The sequence below is a fragment of the Dendrobium catenatum genome, unplaced genomic scaffold (genome assembly GCF_001605985.2).
Source record: "Dendrobium catenatum unplaced genomic scaffold, ASM160598v2 fragScaff_scaffold_586, whole genome shotgun sequence".
Classification (NCBI taxonomy): domain Eukaryota; kingdom Viridiplantae; phylum Streptophyta; class Magnoliopsida; order Asparagales; family Orchidaceae; genus Dendrobium; species Dendrobium catenatum.
The window spans coordinates 475,580-497,245 of record NW_021319048.1 but is presented as its reverse complement, the minus strand read 5'-3'; the positions used below and the strand labels follow the sequence as shown (position 1 = coordinate 497,245).

Sequence of the window (21,666 nt, the reverse complement as noted above, 5' to 3'; positions counted from 1 at the left end):
TTCCAATGACTTATGAGTCCAATGAGCAGCTTGAGAATATAAGACATTATCACTCATTTGCGGTAGTTTTATCCAAAATGAACTTTCAGACATATTTATCCAAATAAATATTTAGTGTATATATTAATTTGATCAATTACATGTATTATGAGTAATCTAAAGTCAAAATTTTCTGACTGGCTTATTCATAAAAATAAAATAAAAATTAAGGTGAGTTTATGATAAAATTAAATATTATATACAAAAAAATTTTCAATGATAGAGCATTTTATATCTTAACTTTGTACAAAGATTCAATATCGGTGATCATAATGATAAAATTATAAGAATTTCATATAAAAAATATATAAAAACAATTGTGCTTGGAGGAGGATAATGGAGACTGTTGGCAATAAATACCAGGAGAAGCCCAAAATCGTCCAAAAAGCCATTTTTTCAACTTTCAGGAGGCGGTTGCTTCCTTGTTCCTATCTCTCTTTCTCTCTCTCTACCGAACTCCTCCTGTCCTGTTAGTCCGCCGGTCATCTTCCACTTTACGTCACAGATAAAACTTTTTTTTTGCTAAGCGTAATAACAAAGTAATTATCTCGCTCTCCCTCTCTCAAATATCCCAACTGCAGACCGTTGACACTTGACAGGAATCTAGCTCCACTCTTCACCTCACCGGCCGTGCGCTCTCTCTCTCTCTCTCTCTCTACTGATGGCGTCCGGGCGGGGAGGGGTGGCGGCGCTCTGTCATTTATGGGCAGCGGCGATGATTCTGAGCTCGGTGGCTGGAATGTTCGTGGTGGAGAAGAGCGGCATCCGTGTTCTGCGGCCTGAACATATCAGGGGGAGACATGAAAGTGCAATTGCTAACTTTGGAATCCCTAATTACGGGGGCACGCTTAGTGGGGTTGTTGTGTACCCCGAGAAGGGATCCACAGGTTGCAGCCGCTTTGATGGTGCCCACTTCAAATCTCGCTCGGGTCGCCCCGTTATCCTTCTGCTCGATCGCGGAGGTAATCAATCGCGACCACTTGGAAATCGTTGATGGGGCTCTTATTTTTGATTGATTTATATGCGAAGTTTTGCTTCCGATTTTTGCTGAAGGTCGGATGTGTATTTATGAAGTTTCATGTAGCTGAGTATAGTGGTTTTGGGAAAATTTTATCAACTTATTACTGGGAAGAATATGAATTATTATTCTACTTCATTTTGGCCTTTTGAGGATCGAAGGTAAAGTTAAGGAAATGAAATGAATAACCACAAATTTATGGCTTGATTATAATTCTGCAAGCTGATAATCTAAGCTTTTCAATCCTTTTTTTCCGTCCTTCAACTCAAATTCTTTGCATCCAACACATCCTTTGAGATATTTTATTTATCTAGGGATAATTATAAGAAGGCCTGTCTCACAGTTTTACTGTATAGAACTCGTGATATTTTCAGAATATCTTTCCAGCTTCTCTAGTAGATTGAAACCCCAAAAAGATACTTGAGCAATTCCTTGGAATTTCTAACTTCTGAGGTTTTCATTTTCTAATTAAACCAACTTTTTCCCCGATTAGCAATTTCTCCCTTATAATGGAAAATATTTGGGGAAAGAAACCGTTGTGACAACTGCATAGGGATCGTTTATAATGATTGTAACTGTATATATCAAAATGATTTATAAGAAAAATAGATTTTTTTATTGCTGCTATGAATATTATAAACTTTTTTTTAATTGAAAGAGTTAGACAATAGCTATACGGCTACTATATTATGATAAATTTGATCGTTAAAGGCTGCTTCTTGTCATATAAATTTTTGAAAAATAGTAAGAAAATTACTGTCAAACAGAATTATGATAATTTTCTAAAAATAAAGTTGCGAGAAAGCTTTTTCAGTGAACCCTAAGTTAGCTCTTTATAAAAGAAACTGATGTTGCTCCTACTAAGGCTTCGTTCGTTTGGGATGGCTTTTTTACTACTTTTTAAAGTAATTTTTCAGTTAACAAATTTTACTTTTTATAATATAAAGCTTATTTAAGAAGCAGTAAAAAAACCATCCCAAATGAAGCCTAAGTAATTTCTTCTGATTTGGATAAAGAAGGGGATGAAGGGTGTGGGTGGGTTAAGGTTTGGGGTTACTCTAGTACCATGTGGCCTTTGGTTTTTTACTAGCTTATGCTAGCAGTTCTTTTATCTTTATTTCTTGAAGAAGCTTTGATATTTGCTAGACCTCTTATGTGCTTAAAGTTTTTTTTTCGTTAGTGGTCTCAATCATGTGATGGTGGTATCATTTTGAGCCTTTGTTACACCTTATGTAGATTGCTACTTCGCTTTGAAGGCATGGAATGGGCAGACTGCTGGGGCTGCTGCAGTCCTGATTGCTGACAGCATAGATGAACCATTGATTACCATGGATACTCCTGAAGAGAGTAAAGATGATGAGTACGTCGAAAAGATAAGGATTCCATCAGCTCTGATCAACCGAGAGTTTGGTATGGCCCTTAAGATGGCGGCGGCGAAGGATTCGGAGGAAGTTGTTGTGAAGTTGGATTGGAGAGAGTCCATGCCTCATCCTGATGAGAGGGTGGAGTATGAATTCTGGACCAATAGCAATGATGAATGCGGCACCAGATGTGATGAACAAATGAATTTTGTACAAAACTTTAAGGGCCATGCTCAAATTCTTGAGAGAGGAGGATATACTCTCTTCACTCCTCACTATATCACTTGGTATTGCCCTGAGGTTTTTATACGTAGTAAACAGTGCCAGACTCAATGTATAAACCATGGTAGATATTGTGCTCCTGATCCTGACCAGGATTTCACAGAGGGGTACGAAGGCAAAGATGTGGTCATTGAAAACCTTAGGCAGCTTTGTGTGCACAGAGTAGCTAATGAGAATAACAGGTCATGGGTTTGGTGGGATTATGTAACAGATTTTCATCTTAGATGCTCTATGAAGGAGAAGAAGTATAGCCGGGACTGTGCTGATGATGTTATTAAATCTCTGGGTGTGTTCCCGAACTTTAATTTCAGTTGGTCTTCTTCCTGTTAGCTTTGAGTTGTAAGTTAAGATTGAATAGTGACCCTCCAATGTGTTAGGTATGCCTCTTGATAAAGTCAAAGAATGCATGGGCGATCCTGAAGCAGATGTTGAGAATCCTGTACTGAAGAAAGAGCAAGAACTTCAGGTACATCTTTCTCCTTGTTCAATTTTCCAGCTGAAACAATTGCTTAATAACCTTTCCTTAACCTTCTTGTAATATGACAAATTTGATGTTGATGTTGTGGATTCATGCACGGGCTTAACCAGCACCTTTTTTTAAGGTGGCTAAAATTTCAAGTCATTAAATAATAATAATAATAATAAAATGATTATACATATATACGAGGGCGGATCTACCTGGAGCCCAGGATAGCGAAATCTCTATACTTTTACTTATAAGTTTATCCCCCTGAAATTAAAGCTAGTTCCGCCCCTGCATATATATATATATATATATATATGAACTACAAAGATCTAATAAGATAATACCATCAAAATTTTAAAACAGTCCATCGAGAGTAGAGGGTTAAGTTGAGCATTTTCCATAATTGATATTTCACTATATTCAACAGTCCTGTAAACTCTGGAACAAGTTAGTATGGCTAGTTCTAAAATAATTTGTTTAGGTTGGTCGTGGTGCACGTGGAGATGTTACCATTTTGCCAACCCTTGTTATAAACAACATTCAGTATCGCGGTATGTTTCATTTTTTCTCTTGGATCTTTTATGGCTTGCCATATGTGAGGAAGAGCCTCCGTTCCATTTGGTATTTTATTGTTTTGTGATTTTGTGTTCAGAAGTCCTTTAGTTATTTCCTGCAGGAATACTTGAGAGAATGGCTGTGTTAAAAGCAATCTGCGCTGGATTCAAAGAGGCAACAGAACCTCCTGTTTGCTTAAGTGGAGGTTTACATAGAAATGCCTTTCCTCATAAATGAAATGCATCTAATGTTCACATTTCTGCGTTATCTAAACTGTTAATTGATACTTGTTGTTCTTCTTGTAGATATCGAGACTAATGAGTGCCTTGAGAGGAATGGTGGTTGCTGGCAGGATTTGAGAATGAATGTAACAGCTTGCAAGGTATTTTACTATGCGAATATCATTTATTTGGGTTTTTAATGCTTTTCTAGAAACTGCTAAGGCAGAAAATAACTAATCTTAGTAATATTATCTTCTTTTTAGGATACTTTCCGAGGAAGAATCTGTGAATGCCCTACAGTGAGGGGTGTTCAGTATCAGGGAGATGGATATATTTCGTGCAAAGGTACTTCTTTTATTTGCATTAGCAAATAAGTAAAATTTGATTGTTGAATTCATGTTTTACGTGATCTCGTGAATTACAATAATTGCTCTTTTCCTTGCTTGCTTATAAATAAACTTGAGCATTGAATCTTTAAACTTTCAGTTTACTCTATTTCTCACCAAAACTATTCTCTAAATCCAAATTATATGCATTCTTCATATGACATTTTTTTGAAGTTATTTATAGCAAGCAGTAATCATTAAAATTTTGTTTCAAATAAATAAAAGAAGTGATAATTGTAAGTCTGTGTGGAATCTGATTGTGCCGATCAATTCAGTTGTATTGTTGTCTTGGACCTCAAGTCAATTTTTCATGCTTGCTGGATGCTGTGGGGGTTCTCCCCTTGCTTGGGTTCAAGTGCATTGCACCAAATTTTTTTTTTTTCCGTACAACCCTCGGTGCTATGCACCCGAGCACCCATCGTTGTGTACCCGAGCATCATAACGTTGTGTACCTGAGCTACTCGGCATTGCAAAGTCTTATGGGAGAAAAGACTGAGAGTAGAGTGCCGCAACACTCTAAATTCAGCGCCGCGACACTATTAGGTGGACAAAAGATAGAGCGTTGAGTGCCACAACGCTTCAAATTGGCTCGCGGTATTTTGAGGCGGATTGAACAATTTTCTTTCTTGTTTTTCTCAAGGGTGGCATCCCTTGATGGTATATAGAGGCTTTTCTCTTTTGTTTTGGTTAGTGAGAACGGTGTAAGTGACAAGATAAGCAAGGAGAGAGTGAGAGAGAAGAGTGATTTGTATCTATTTCTCCCAATTTTCATAGTGAATTTCTTGGTGTGGTATGGCTCAGTGATTCTTTCCTAATTTCGGTTTTTACAAGCTAAATTCTGGCGTCTTTTACTTTCCGTTGCATTCCATATTTTCTTGTTTTTTTCATTGCATGGTTTACTTTCACAACCCCCAACAATATTTATGAATACAAAAGGTTCATTTAGATGTTGTGTTCATATATATGATAATTTACATGATATCAGACTGGTCTCTAACAAATAATGAAATAAGTTTTCATGAACCGACTTTTCTATGGTGCTACTTGTTGAAGCAATAAACAATATTTTTAACCGCTCGTCTTGATTTTGTCTAGGGCTCTAGGGTAACTTGTTTACATTTAAGTCTAAATTACTTACAAAATTTAGTTGCAAAAGACTTAAAAAATTTACTCCATCGATCAGAGATTGAATATCTTACATGAAGTAACCATAAACAATTGGACAAGTCTTCTCACAATCATCAATTTGAAACCTTACTCTTTTATATCAATCAGCAAAATAGAAATTTCTCAAGGTTTAAACTTTTGTAGCTCACAACTCAAATCTAAATCAAATTATTGTATTTTATTATACTTATGTATAAGTAGCATAACGATAAGCATACTTAAAAATAATTGCAATTGATGAACTAAAGACTCATTAGGGATAAAATTAAGTAGACAACTTAACACGTTGGAGATACTTGTTGGGAGTCACATAGGAGTTCTCTCCATAGTTTTGTTAGCATGTATGATGTCACTTGTGTTGTTTTACAAGAAGTTGTTAAAGATAGAAATTCATTGCTCAAATAAGTGAAAAGTGAAGTTGATAGAGTTTATGATGCAATGGTCTTATTTATTTATTTTTTATTTTGCATCTTACGACAAAAAATTAAGAAATTGCATATGATTTTGGTCAAACATTACAAAGAAAGTCATATGACATCTTGATTGCACTGTATTTGATATCAAAACCATACATTTTCTTCAAAAAACTAAGAGAGAGAGAGAGAGGGAGGGAGGGAGAGGATCTTGGGAGGGGGAGCTGGGGGAGGGGGGAGGATGTGTTTCTTTCTTTGCATTAAATGGTTAATTAATTATTTTGTGATATGTAAGTTGTATGTACTCAAGATAGGAATACTCCATACTCTAGATTCCAAAGATCCTCTCATCATAGGAAGGAGTGAAGGACATAACTTTTCATTATCTCTTTAGAATTTTCAATCAATGTCAAATGTTGGAAAATACATGAAAATTGACATATATTAATATATTGATCAACTAATTTGATTAATTTTTTCTCTACTTATTTTGATTTCATTTTCAACAATGAAGATTGTTAAATAAAGTTGTGAAATAAGATGGAAGATGACTTTTTTGAAAGTTTATTGATAATATATATCGAGAAGGATATTATAATTTGATTAATCTTAACTCTACTTATTTTAATTGCAATAATTGAATTAGCGTTTTCATAAAGTGAAAGGCGGTTTTTTTGAAAGTTCATTAATAAAATATATTGAAAAAGGATATTATAATTTGATTAATCTTAACTCTATTTATGTTTGTTCAGAAAGTTAAAACTTATAATTTTGATTATTTTAGTAGGTGTTGGTCTGACCGCTTTTGTCTTTAAATCCTAATTTTGTAGCTACTTGTGTCCTATGGTTCTTGCACTTTTGCTTTTTGTTTGATTTACATTCTATAATACCTCTCCATTTATTTACAGCTGTTGGACCTGGAAGGTGTGCGATGGGTAATGGTGATTGTTGGTCAGAAACCAAGAACGGGCAAACATTTTCTGCATGCTCAGTTCTGTCATTTCTTCCCTTTCCAATGTTAACATGTTTCTTTTCTTTTTGTTCTCGAAAATTTTATTGCTCACATTGTCTTTTTTATGCATGAAGGAATATGATTTGAGTGGTTGCCGCTGCCCTTTTGGCTTCCATGGTGATGGCTATAAATGCGAAGGTGAATTTCTTAATTTTGATTTAAATTGACAAATCTTTATATGCTTAGAACTAATATGTTTTCCCTTTTGTTCACTCGAAGAGAAAAACAGAAAAATGATCTTATACTACAATAATAATATAATTTGTTGTTTTCGAGCTAGATATTGATGAATGCAAGGAAAAACTTGCATGCCAGTGTGATGGTTGCTCCTGCAAAAATACATGGGGTGGATTTGATTGCAAGTGCAAAGGAAATCTTCTTTATATAAAGGGAGAGGACACTTGTATAGGTAATAGTTTTAACTTAACAGTAAGATGATAACATTGATACCTCGTAATTTTCCCTTCATATTTTAGGCTACACGCTTCCAGTTAGTGCTGAAAATCTCAATTTTGTTATTTTAAAGATATTACAATGATGCATACTAATGGTCGGCCTCTACTTTCTTGTTTAATTTATCAATGACATGAAAGAACTAAAAAGTCAGTTGGGCAAAATTTGTATTCTTGGTTCTTGAACTATTTAATATGTAACTATTGCATGTCTGGTATCTTCCAATTTTTAATATGTAAAAGTTTCTTGCTGATAAAATTTTATAATAGATAATCTTTGATTAGGATCCGTAGAATTAAACCTGATTTCATTAGCACCAACACTAGCTGGGTAATGGGCGCAAGGATGTTTCAAAATGAACCTGCAGGTTAATATGATTATCTTCAGATCCATGGTGTTAATGCTTAAAAAAAAAAATGGTGTTAATGCTTCATCAAAATTTAGCTGATGGAGGAAAGAATCCCTATGAGGTTTTAGATCTAATGTCAATGGAGAAAGGCTTGAAAATATCAAGTTTGGGCTGCATGTTATATATGTAATGAGATCCTTTATATTTTAGGGGGGAATTTCACACTTAACTTCCTTCTACCTTTATTCTTAAATCCCAAACCAAATATTAAAATTCACAATAAAATTCCAAATTGAGTTCTCTTTTTTGTCAAAACATCTATGATTTGAGTGTGACATTAAAAAAAAACACAGACTTATATAGTAAAAAAAAGTAATGTGTCAACTTTATAAATACGGATAATTTTGATGCATGTTATGTGCACAAAAATCCTTTGTTTTTGTTGGCCACTTCATTATGTGTAAATAATTCTTGGAGCTTAATTTCCCCCCCTCTAAACTTTGATATGTGCCTAAAATTATTAGAGCAAAAACCATTAATTAAAATATTGTACACAGCTGTATACAACATTTCAATTGATTGCTGCATGTGTGTTATCTTTGCCTAATAAATTTTCTATTCAATGAACATCTGAAATTTCATAAGTCATAATCTTCTTAGAAAGAATTCTATGACTTTGTTTGGGACAACTTTCTTCTTGCTTCTTAAAGCAGCTTTATAGTATAAAAATTTTCATATTAGAAAGCCGCTTTAAGAAGCAGTAAGAAAGCCGTCCTAAACGAAGCTAGCCTATGCCTATTTGTCTTTCATAACGATAATCTAACTAAAAAAAACGATGCTGAATTCCATTTAGATCATTCTCATGACAAAAGCGTTGTTATTGGGGAAAATCCAGCTGGAGGCTTTATTTGTCCACAGTCAGTCCTTGTTTTAGCAAAACTATTATGATGTTTACATAGTTTTCCAAAACAAATGTTACCATTATCAAAACATCTCACTTACATTTCATCTTCCATATAACGCAGCTAAGAATTCATCAAGACTTGCATGGTTATTGTCACTCCTGGTTCTGTCATGTGTAGTTGGTGCTGGAATAGCTGGTTATATCTTCTATAAATACAGGCTGAGAGTATGTTTTATTCTCCTAAATCCTCAAACCAACCATACCATTTCCATCCATATTCAAGTAACATACTCCATTTCTTTCTTTCTTTCAGTCTTACATGGACTCAGAGATAATGTCCATCATGTCTCAGTACATGCCTCTTGACAACCACCACAATGAGGCCCAACCTCTGCGACAAGATTCCACCATATGATACAGTATAGTTTCTTCTTCATTTCTTATTTATCATTCTAATGGTGTTTTTCTCTCTTATAATTAGATTGATTTCGTATATTGCAGGGAGTTTGTATATTTAACAGTAGAGTTTTAGCACAGAACTCCTATGGAGTGTGGAAGCTTGTTGCTGCATTATCAGGATTACAGAATACAGAATCATTCTACAAATTTTACCTGTGAGAAGAAATGAAAGGAAAGGCAGGGCCAATTGTTTCAGTTGCTAATGTTGATTGTTGCCATAAATATAATAAGTTTAGGATCTTACCATAGAACTTTGGCTTAAATTTAGTAGTACTTAATAGAATGTAAATGTATATCACAGATGATTTATTTGATTTCAATTATGAAAACAATAAAAGAGGAATTAAAGAGAATGGCTTATTTGATTTGATTGAAGAAAAAGTGAGGCTTCGTTTGAGATAATTTTTGACAATTGTTTTTTTATTATTTTTATGAAAATTTTCTACGAAAAAGCAGTAAAAAGACTGTCCAAATGAAGCCTGAGTTAGAAATATGATTGAGATATATTATTTTTTATTAATTTATTTTAAAATAAATATTATATATGATTTAATTAATTAATCATATGTTACACTTAGTGATGAATAGAAAATTAATCTTGATCAAATTTACTTCAATAACCTAAAAATTTTCACCCATTTTGTTATGTAGATTGGAAGGTTTTTATAACATTAGTTATTTGATATTTTTTTTATTATTATAATTTTACTGAACGTGTGCAGATATTTTCCAATATCATCAAATTTAATGATAGGTTTTAGTTACTAAAAGCTCCATGTAATTCATAAGTAATTAATTAAAATTTATATTATATTAAGTCAAATAAGTTTTATAGATATAAATTTTATCTAATCAAAATTTAATAAAAAAAAAACTAAAATTTTGACTTTTTTAATTAATGCCATTTTTGAACACTATGTTGATGGTTAAAATAAAAAATAAAATCTTTAAATAATTAAATAAATGATACTGACATAAACAATTTTTTTAAAGCTCTAAATTAAGTAGTAAAACAATTTTTAATACTTACAAAAGATAAAAATCAGTAATGTTCATTTGAGTAGCGAGAAGTTCTCAAGGATTACAAGCAGACCCAACCCAGCCCGCGAGACAGCCGCCGGCCCATCCCCACCGTGCACCCCCTTCTCTCCCTGAGCCGTAGAGAAGTCCCAGCAGGTTGCCCGCCGCCGCCGTTGCTGCAGAGTTAACCGAGATCCGATTGTCCCATCACGGTAAACTGCCTTTCGCTTTCTTCCGCCCAAATTTTTTTTGCTCTTGCTCTTTCTGCGGACTTAGAAATTGTGCGTATGCTTATAGAGGAGATTTGAACGTGATGCGTGTCATTTTCTGTTCTACAGTGATGCAATTGGGGAGTCGGCACTTCGCATAGCCAAGGCTTTTGTTGAAGCCGATTTAGTCGTTAGGGTATCCTCTAAGTTGACGCCTCATACAGTGTCTTGCCATTTTTGTAACCTATGTGCTTGCTTGATATTATCCGGGCTCTCGTGAACTTGTCATTGGTGCTCATTCTGCAATATTTTGAGCTAACTGATGCCGTTTTGAAACCTGTTCAGGATTCGCAGGGATGGTTGTGTGGCATAGGTGCCTTCGTTCGGTTATTCGGCAAGTTGGCTTAAAGATTGAGCAAAATCGGTGCAATAGTGTCTTTTTACACAGTACATTTACAAAGCCTTCTCCTTTACATGGTAAGGAGAATATATCTATTTTTTAGCTATATGGGTTGGGAGTTGAGACTTGTCACTTTTCTGCTTTTAAATTTGAGACATTTTCTTCTGAATTCAACACATTGATCTATAATTTTTTATTTGATAATTTGAGGTGGTAACTCGAAGTGCAGTTGCTTCTTCACAACCAAGCGATTCACTTTTGGATGGTTGGGATTTGATGCCGGCTAGTTTTGAAAATCACTCTGATTTTTCCTGCATTAAATGAAAGTGATTTTGTGAAATCAAACTGCATTAAATCCTGGCCACCCAAAGTGGATTGATATTTATTCGGTTAGGAGATTGCACATTTGCAGTTGGTTTTGTTACATGCTGTTTTCATGTGTATTTAGTATTTTCCAGTGGCATATTGCTGTGCTAATCTTTTCATGGAGGTCTAGAATTTTCTTTATACTTAGATCAGCTAATATAGGATTGTTGGTATTGAACTTGTGAAATGTTGTTATTTGCTGAAATTTAAGGAATTTTTGGGTTTCCAAATCACTGAAATTATTTTTTGTATGTTTCCATTACAGATAACTTATGTTTCTTCACTATTTCTGTTGTATAAATTATTTCTTGTTATTTTTTAAAATGATCTTCACTCATCTTACTTTATAAATTTATTTCTTGTTATTTTTTAAATTTAACTTTATCTGTACAGACCAATTAACTCATACCAACAAAGTATGTGACATTTTCTCAAGAAGAATTCCTGGGCCTTTTTTTCAATTCTTCCAACATGAGGTATGCTGTTATTCGATTTTAATTGCCTCCAAGAATAAGATGAAAAAATTTAAGCTAGTTTAGCTTTTTACTTAGCTGTATATTGCTTTGAATGAGACTTTAAATTAAATTTCTTGGATTTTCCATGTCATTATATTTTTGAGTTATGCATTATTTCAAAATCTAGAAGTTGCATAGTTTTTGAGAATGCTTTTGAAATAGCACCCTTTTAGCTTAAAAATTTTCCTTTTACTTGCATATATTTGTAGATCCTTTTGTCTTCATTTAAAATATTGTATTTCCTTTGAAAGAGCCAAAACTATAATATAGGATTTAATGGCATAGAGTTCTTAGCATCCATTAAGCTACACAATTATGACACCAAATGAAGCCATAGCTCTTAATTATTCGATTGGCATGTAATCATGAGAGAAGTTCCATGTTGATGTCGTGAGAGTGGTTGCAATCAATGTTTACAATTGCGTATTCGGGTATTGAGGCGTTTTTCATTCGTGAGGCGAGGCATAAGCCTCAAGGCGTTTTGAGGCGTAAGCCTCAAAATCAAAAGATTGCGTAAACATAAAATCCTTATATTTCAGTCAAAATGGCCAACTGTGCTCTCACAACATAAATCAAGGATGTAGGTGCACAGATAGTTACATGCCCTATATGTGTAATTATGTTTGGCTCAAATTGCCCAATTTTTTATGCAACCGCTTAAATGTGTGGTTTCCATTATGTGTCGTCTGCTCCTAAGCAAGCAATCTTCCATCCTTTTCTTATTTTAGGGCATTTGCTGACATCTTCAAAAATACAAATGGGGATGTTTCTCCTATCTATAAATAAATCTTATAGAGAGAAGAGAAGATCTTGTAGGTAGAAATTATGTTAAAATTATGTTGAAACTGCAAAGATATAATCCTAAGCTATGCTGTAAAACTCTTGCCAAGTTAATCTAAATTCATACTTCTTTACATTCACATCAACACCTCCTTGAATCTTATTGGTCCAACTTTGGTTCTTCAAAGTACATGCTCAAACAACCTAAATCATTGTTCTGAAATATTTTTCTTTTATAAAATCATGTGGGCACTAAATGCTCACCCAACCCATATGTAATTGGAGAGAGATTTTTTTTTTCATGAGTATGGGAACCATGTCAAAATTAACTTGGCCAGAGTTTTATAGGAAACTTTTTGTGAACTATTGTCACATATGGCATGCAACACTTAATAGAATGAATTATGAATGATTCATTAGTTTGATCAAAATAGTTTGAATAAATGCAACGATTTTGATGGTTTAAATGAGAAATTTGTATGGCAAAATGAGTTTCCCTTTTGGTTTATGATCCTTTTTGGAATGTGAAGGGTATGAGTCTATTAATGAAAAATGTGAAACGCATGGGTGAGCAATGGAAAACGAAATGATAAATTTTTTATTCCAACAAGCTGGGGCTATAGTAATTTCATTTTTTCATATCTTCTAGCTTTATTTTCCTTCTGAATATTGATAGTTGATTTGACTCATAATTCACCTACTTCCTTAAGAATTACATGGGAGATTAAGAGTTGTATTGGGTTGTGCAGGGGTTTTTTAGTTCAAGGAACTTATTAGCAGATGCTGAAAACATGGAGCCTGTATCTTCCCCTTTAACACCAGTTTTGGGAGATAGCGGACAAGCTAACAATAAGGGTTTGGGCCCTAAATCTTCAACGGTTCAGGCTATTAAAAAAGATATAAGACAGGTACACTTAACTTATCATCCATAGTGTTATCTTGTACGTGTTATCAGTTTTACTTCTAAAATCAATGCTAGGCTTATCAAGTGTTCAATTATTACCATTTATTTTTGCCCTTACAGGAAGTAAACGTTTTGTGTTTTGTTGAACTTTTAACTTAGCCATGTTTTCGGAGTGTTACCAAACTCATAGCATGCTATACGAGGATATGTTTTTTTTGGAAAATTTTTGTGCTTGGGTCATCATAATGATCTTTATTATTAGCCTTATAACAATTATTATGGGCCAGATTTATGTTTCCTTAATGATATATTTTTTTTGTCTTATTAGTATATTGTTTACGTGCTCAAACCACCCATTATTCTTTTGTTATCTTATTTAAGTCTCCATATGATTCTTATCACAGTATTTTTGAGGTAGTCCTCCACTTCAATTTTTTATCATTAACTTCAGAAGTTACAACATAAATATATATATCCTCTTTGGTTGGAATAATTGATCAAATAAAATTTTGACCAATCACCCCTAGGCATCAATTAATCATATAACAATATTTTGATGATTATCCTTAGCTCGCACTACAATTACATATCATATATGCTACCTTTCTTTTAACAATTTTAAGTTTTTTTTTTTTATCTTTCTTTTAACAATTTTAAGTTTTTTTTTTTTCCTTTTTTTATCATTCTAATTTGTTTCCTACTTCAAAACCATTTAATCATATATCAATATGCCTTATTTTGAATGTTTTTGGTGAGGATATCTTTAATCAATATAAAAAAGTATGTATTTAGACTTGTAACTAATAATTAATGTAACGCTATTGTGATTAAACAGCTCTGTCTTTTCCATAAATTTGTTTAGCACGAAAATTGTTCCATATTAGATCTTCCTAGTATCAAAATCAATTTGATTATACACAAACAAGGTTTTTAAGACTATGGATGGATAACCTCTCTTTTTGCTTCATTTTAGCCTCTTACGATTCTTTTTCGTATAATTATCATAAATTTGAGCATCTATGTTATTCTTAAATTATGTACCAAAATATTTCTTTATGAATAGGAAAGATTGTCTTCTTTTGTATTTTATTATCAATATTTGCAACCAAGCTACCTGAATACTTTTCTTAATGTATGCAACTATTATAAAAAAGTTTCTTGAAATTTTGTCTGCAGATTATCTCATCAATTGAAAGTTATTGTCCAATTTTATCCGTTAACAATCTGTGTTGAGGTCAATGCTAAAAAATTGCTTCCTTTTCTTTGCAGTTGTTCCCTTGACAATTGACATGCAGCTTTTTTTCTGCATACTAGCGGCACATATATTTCTTCCCAAAGGATATTTTTGGTCCAAAAGTTTTTGATTTTGTTGCAGCACCATTATCATCTCCTTCATGTCTTTCCATATTCTCTGCTGTACTATTTTCATTTCTTAACGTTAAGGATAAAATGGAAACTCTTCAAAGATTGACCCAATAATAGCATAGCTTGCATCATCATCGTCAGTTAGAAACTTATCTCTTTGTTTTACTTTCTCTCTCTTATCTCTTCCTCCACATCACATTTCTTGCCTTGGCTATGCTCACCATACAGTATGGTCCATACTCCATGTGAGGAGTTATTAAACGATCAGCTTTCCTAAAACCACACCTGCTTTGGCCTTGAAAGTCTCAGAACCTACAGTGAGTTTTTATTCTTAAGGAGCAGTTCCACAATGCTTGCATCTTGCTTCTTTGATTATATTGACACCACATTATTATCTTGATAGATTAGTCTAATTACATTGGTGCCAAACCTGAAGGATGTGTCCTTTTAACCCAAATGAAGTGTTTTTTTTACTCATATGGCGTCCACTCTTTTGGATAGAAGTTGAGGACTAAAATCATTGTTTGTGTTATTACCCTTGAACTTGAAATTTTTATGGGCGGTTGTTTTTATGTACTAACAATCCATTATTCTTTACTAGTGTGGATGAGTTGTTTTAAAGTTTGAATATTGTAATTTAGACTTATTGTTTTCATGCTCCAAAGATTCAAGTTTATGAAGAAGGGGGGATGAAAAATAGAGGAAATTTGAATTGAGAGTTTAAAATAGCATGATTGTTTTTTTCTTTTTTTCGAGACTTAATCCCCTTAGTTACAGATATAGGAAGCTGATGTGGAAATTGTCGAGTGTCAGTCGACTCTTCTCTTGATCAAGAGAAAGAAATGCTTAACTCTTCAAAACTCTCTAAAAGTAGGATAATAAGGATTAGTCATGTTGATTTGTACATTTATAGCTTTGATACTGCACATTATCCTCTATGCAAAAATTTTAAATTCCCATATTTTTTGTCTCGTTGCACTTATTTTATTCTTAAATGCAGATTTTATTTTCTAATATATATTTTTATAATCTCACTAAAACAAGCTACCTTAAGCACGATCTAACGAACTATTTTTAGACTCCTGCAAAACTTTAACATTCATATGAACCAACTAGTTATTTTAGATCATATAACATTTAATTCAACTTATAAGTTTCAATTTACCTCTGTAACAACAGTTCTTAACAGATAGATAAATAAATAAATATATATAACAATAATTCTTAGAATATATATTAGCCTATTTTGCACATAATATGATCTATTTTTAGACTCTTGCGAAACTTTAACATTCTTATGAACCATCTAGCTATTTTAGACCACATCATATCTATTTCAATTTTTGAAGTTTCAATTTACCTCTATAACAACTGTTCTTGAAAGATATATATATATATATATATTAGTCTATTTCAAGCATAATCCTTGGCCAATTGTTATTTATTATTATTATTTTTATACTTCTAAGCCATTCATCGATATTATGAACGGTAAATTTTTTTCCTAATATTAAATGATACTTTTCCTTTCTTTAAAAAAAAACTTTTCCTTTCTTTTGTGCAATTTTTTTTTATATTATTTTATTCTTTTTTTAAATTAATTAGGTTATTATTTTCTCTTAGATAGTTTGGTCACATAAAACATTGGTCATTTGGTGATCATATTAGGAGAGTAGATGTGCTAAATTCAACCTAAGTATTAAGAAAGATAGAGATAGTCCTGAAAAGATTTTAAAGTATTAAAATGAACATTCTTTATTATATTTAAATGAGAGTTTGACTATTAATAGGGTACAATGAAAAAAAAAAAAGATTTATGTAGCCCGCCGTAGTGGGATAAAGGTTTGTCATTGTTATTGTTGTATTCACAACTCCAAAGTAATATTCTAATAGTACCTGCTTTTCCATTTTAAGTTATGAGTAATAATTATCCTCTCTTTCTTAAATGCACATAGTTTTCCCTTCATTTCTTTACAAAATTGGTTCTTGAAAATATCCTTTTAATCAAATTTGAAGAGTTGCTATATTTAATATCCTTGCCCACAATTAGTTCAATAGCAATATTCTTATTACCTATGCTATTAATCTTAATAGTTTTATCTTTTAGATCCTTTTTTATTATATCCTCAACTTCATTCGTATTATTAACCTTAACTTCATTCCTCACATTAAATAAATTGTAACCCTCCTCAATGTCTTTAAAGTATCTCTTTCTATTTAGTTCATTGAAAACACTCAATATTTATTCTTCTTTTAATAATTTTATCTATAAATTCTCTTGCCTTCTTCATTCAAACAAAACTAATCTTGGTTTGAGCCTTCGGAATCATTGCTCCTTTTTTCATTATAAATATATTAAGTTCTTGACTTGTGAGTGATGTCTTAGCTATTTATGTTAGTCAAAGTCTGATTAAGTTGTGAATGTATTGTTTATAGGTGAGAGATTGCAAACTCTTGTCCATAAATAAGTTAAATGTGATAAAAATTGAGAATGTCAAGATGGATGAATGATAGAACTGAGAAGAAGAAATTAAAGAATACTTATATTAGAGAAAGAGTGATTGCAAATAAGATAATTAAAAATAGATTTAGGTGGTTTAAACATATACCATAGTTGATAGAAAATTTGTCCTGTGTACGTGTTGAATTTCAACATCCATGTTAGAGGATTTACATGCATATCACTTTATTTCACGTTATTTACATATCTAATACTTAAAATTTTAATATTACATGCCTACCACCCATAGAACAAATATGAGTGTATGGAATGAAATATTAAAGTTTATGGGGTGGTATGGGTGGTAAGACTGAAATATAGGAGTGTTATATTTGATATTAAAATTTTATTTGAGTGATAAGAATGTAATATTAAAGTTTTGAGTGTTAGATATAAAAATATCATGAAATAAAGTGATATGTATGTAAATCCTACCAACAGTTAGCTTATACCTTGTTTATTGACATGAATACTGGTTTCAGAGCCCAAAGAAGGTAAATTTAGTGGCTAAACTGGTTCGAGGAATGCGCGTCGAAGATGCTCTCTTACAGTTACAAGTTCTGGTTAAAAGAGCTGCAAAGACTGTTTATCAGGTGAAGGCTTACCTGAATCAATTCTTTATATCCATTTTTGCAGAAAAACAATCCTCTCAAGGTTCATATATTCTCTTATGGCTTAGGTCATCCACTCTGCCCGTGCCAATGCTTCACATAATCATGGTCTGGATCCTGACAAGCTAATAGTTGGTAAGTTGGCACATTTATATCAGTTATATAGTTAAAACCATATTTGATGCATTTGATTAAAATCTTCTTCTAAATGTTTGATTCCAAAGCTGAAGCTTTTGTTGGGAAAGGAATTTATCTGAAGAGATTATCTTACCATGCAAAAGGAAGGTCTGGGATAATGGTTAGGCCTAAATGTCGCCTGACTGTGGTGGTAAGAGAGACCACCCCTGAAGAGGAGGCCAAGATTGCCAAACTGAGAGTTATGAACTACAAGAAGCTTACGAGAAAGGAGAAGCAGCTTGTTCCCCACCAACTCATTGAGATCACACCGAGGTGGAGCAGACAAAGGATGGATGAAGCTACCTAATTTTCTTAGATTTGCTTCCTTTCTTCTCCATTTTTCTACATCTTCGCTTCGTTTAGGATTGCTTTCTTACTGCTTCTTAAAGTAACTTTTTAGTAAAGAAGTAAAATTTTTATCTTAAAAAGATGCTTTAAGAAGCAGTAAGAAAGCCGGCTTCATTCCTTAATGTGAGTGAAAAAGCTTCTTGGAATTTCAAAGAAGGCAAAAAACCATACAGCCATTATGGTCGTGATCTGAAGCTTTACGGTGAAGGAATTGTTTTGAGCTCAAAGGCTCTTTAGTTGTGCTTTGGTCGATAAGCAAGCATAGCAGTTCACACTGAAGCCTTCAATTTGAAGTTGCCAGTTTGTCTTCGCTAAGTAATTGTGAGATGGCAAAACTGTATTCTGAATATTATGAGTCAATCAAATCTGTAGAACGTATAAAGTACTGCATTGAATCGTTTTTTGAGTTGAAGTTGATCTCCACCTTGAGTAATGAGACAAGAGGATCTTTAGAATTTTTTTATGCCAAAGTTTTAAATATGTTTTTTTTTTTCAAAAATAAGTTTTTAAAGAAAAACTTTGAAATATTAATGAAAAAATTGTCTTTCGAATGGATATCATATTTTATGAACGATTTCTTTAACAATGAAAGCAATCAAAAATATGTTCTATACAAACCATTAAAGTTAAAAAAAACTCGTAATATGGAAGGATGATTACATGAATCGTGTTCTGTTAGGATTTTTTTCGACCCTAATTGCCCGTTGGGTTTTCTAATCCTCTCTCCTTGGGGTGGCTGTCGTTATTGCGTCCTCCCACCTGACGCAGTTCTACGTTCGGCATAGATTAATCAAGTGCCACGTAGCAGGCTCATTTTCGCAGACCCGACCCGGAGAATATTGGGTTTATGGCACGTGCGATATTTGAATTTGACGGTCCGGCAAGCGAACCCAAGAAAATCCCGACGGACCTGAATTTTTTGTTTAATTTGCAAAATAAAGATCACTCTCTTTATTTGAATCCGGCAACTATTCTTCTTCTTTCAAGTTCGAAGCTCCCCGCATTATCAAGTTCGAAGCTCCCCGCATTTCCGTTAACTATTCATCTTCTTCCAAGTTTGAAGATTTCGAGAAGAAACAATGCCTCAGGTTAGTTCCTTTATTGATAAGCAATGTCTCATCTGATTCTTTGTGAATGGGGATTAGGGTTAGGGATTACGGATGAAGTCCTATATTACTCGGTACAAATAAGTATTGCTCGGAACTGCTCGGTACCGAGTGGTATTGGCAGTTATACACTATCGGTATTGCTCGGTACCGAGCGGTATTGGCAGTTATACACTGGTATTGCTCGGTACCGAGCGGTATTGGCAGTTATACACTATCGGTACTGCTCGGTATTGCTCGGTACCGAGCGGTATTGGCGTTTAATGGTTGGCATAAGCTTAGATAAAAACATTAAAGATATTATTGATTCAATACCGAGTTAAATCATTTGACACACTCGGTTTAGTTCTGTACCGACCGACATGGGCAGATATAAACACTGTATTGCTCGATATTGGCATTTAATGGTCGGTATAAGCTTAGATAAAAACATTAAAGATAATACCGAGCAATACCGAGTTAAATCATTCCTTACACTCGGTACTGCTCTGCACCGAGCGATTATGGCAGTTATAAACACTCGGTATTGCTCGGTATGTTGATCGGTACAGCTCGGTACAGCTCAGTACTGCACGGTTTTATAAACATTAACTCGGTATATGCTTGCTTTAGTAGTCTAAAGCCTGATATGAAGTCGGTACTCATCGGTATTACCTTTATTATGCATGGATATACTCCAAAGATTCATTTCAGATGCCGAACTTCGACTTTCAGAGAAGTATGTAATCAACTTATTCGGAGATTTGGAGATCCGTTGTTTGAAAGACTGCGTCAGTTGCAAATCAGTCAGTTCCCCAGGCTTCCTCTTATGCCTCATAATGTTCCACTTATATACATGTGCTAACGAATTGGGATTTGAAGACTGAGAGTTTTATTATTAAAGGACATATGCTAGAATTCACATCTGATGATGTTGCCTTAATCATAAGCTTGCCAAACATAGGTAATATATTTGACGTTGGCAGTGCTAGATCCACTGACAAAACATCCAATGACATTCGCCATGACATTGAAAGGATGGATACTTCAACCCAGATGGATGATGTAGTGAAAGGATTTGTCCTTTACCTCTTATCGAACATTTTTTATCCAATGACGAACTTCTATATTCCATCATCTATCATGGAAGTTATTGAAAATGTAGATAGTTTTATAACATACAACTGGCCATAATCAATAAGGAGTTTCCTAATAAATGAATTCAACAATGTTGCTACTAAACAAACAAAAGGATCTGCACTGGGTTATGTAAATGATTTCGTCATGATTATAATTGTGAGTATTGTTTAGTTCTTCAAATGATCATTTGTAATTTCCAATTTATGTAACAAAATTATATTGTCTTAATTTTTGCAGATTTGGTTTCTTGAACATACAACCATTCATGCCGTGGAGGATGAACTATCCCGCCCACGTTTTACTCATTGGGATGGTAATTTTATGTACAGTGAAAAAGATGTAAATAGTATATTTGCTGACCTTCAGGATCATGAGGTAGCTTCAATACATTTTTTCATTTAAATGTTTGAAAAAATTATATATTTTAATGTTTAACTTAGATGAAATTTTGAATTTTATACAGATTCTCCCACATTTAAGAGGAATAACAGATGATGAGAATGCTTTATTGCACAGACCTTCAAATATTTCATCTAAGTCGTCCACTCTATCTCAACCTAGTCCAGCCAGTCCAGTCTTTGTACCAAGTCCAGTTAGGGAAGCAAGTCCAATCCTGGTGGCGAGCCCACCTAAACATGATTCATCTCCACCAACACCAGCTAGTCCATACAAGGTGGCAAGCCCAAGAAAAACTGATTCATCTGCCCATACTCCGCTTGAATCAAATCCAATAACAGAGGAAACAAACCTCAAGATATTAAATCAAGCTATATACAAGTTTTTTAAGAAAGACAAATTTTTGAAGAAGAAGGTAGCTTCGGTGGAAGCAACAAATAGATTACTTGAAAATCGTGTTTTGAACTTGGAGCACTCTATTTTAGAGTTGAAAGAGGAGAATTTGGAGTTGAAAGAGGAGATCAAAAGAAAAGATCGTGTTATGTTGCAGTTCTTCAAAGATCAATTTCCTCTTTATTTTAAAAAATACAAGAATGAAGTGTCAGCTGAATGTTCTTCATCTGCTACAGAATATGCGAAAATTGGTTATAAGGATGCTAGCCCGAATGAGGATGAGGAATTTGATCCATCCTTAGAAATCGGCATAACAAGAAGAGTTCAGCAGAGAAATGATAGAAAGAGGAAAGTTGTCTCTACCCCTTTTAA

The 21,666-nt window shown here is 33.4% G+C and overlaps 2 protein-coding genes across 4 annotated transcripts; both read left to right on the top strand.

Moving 5' to 3' along the window:
- The first annotated feature begins 393 nt into the window (after positions 1–393).
- LOC110115347 (vacuolar-sorting receptor 6) lies at positions 394–9,466 on the top strand. Its single transcript, XM_020848559.2, has 13 exons — positions 394–1,001; positions 2,294–2,986; positions 3,078–3,166; positions 3,648–3,717; positions 3,843–3,926; positions 4,027–4,103; positions 4,206–4,287; positions 6,817–6,899; positions 6,995–7,058; positions 7,201–7,329; positions 8,748–8,851; positions 8,940–9,045; positions 9,128–9,466. The coding sequence occupies exons 1-12, from the start codon at positions 701–703 to the stop codon at positions 9,039–9,041; spliced, it is 1,878 nt and encodes a 625-aa protein (XP_020704218.1). The 5' UTR covers positions 394–700; the 3' UTR covers positions 9,042–9,045; positions 9,128–9,466.
- Positions 9,467–10,130: 664 nt separating this feature from the next.
- On the top strand, positions 10,131–18,388 carry LOC110115307 (50S ribosomal protein L22). 3 transcript variants are annotated; one of them, XM_020848499.2, is made up of 8 exons: positions 10,131–10,317; positions 10,444–10,510; positions 10,660–10,791; positions 11,474–11,556; positions 13,125–13,283; positions 17,627–17,737; positions 17,824–17,890; positions 17,980–18,388. In XM_020848499.2, exons 3-8 carry the CDS (start codon positions 10,671–10,673, stop codon positions 18,237–18,239), a joined length of 801 nt encoding a protein of 266 aa, XP_020704158.1. In that variant the 5' UTR covers positions 10,131–10,317; positions 10,444–10,510; positions 10,660–10,670; the 3' UTR covers positions 18,240–18,388. The 3 variants fall into 3 exon arrangements, with proteins under 3 accessions (XP_020704158.1, XP_020704159.1, XP_020704160.1); XM_020848500.2 differs by having other exon boundaries at positions 10,403–10,510; XM_020848501.2 differs by lacking the exon at positions 10,444–10,510.
- Positions 18,389–21,666: the final 3,278 nt, after the last annotated feature.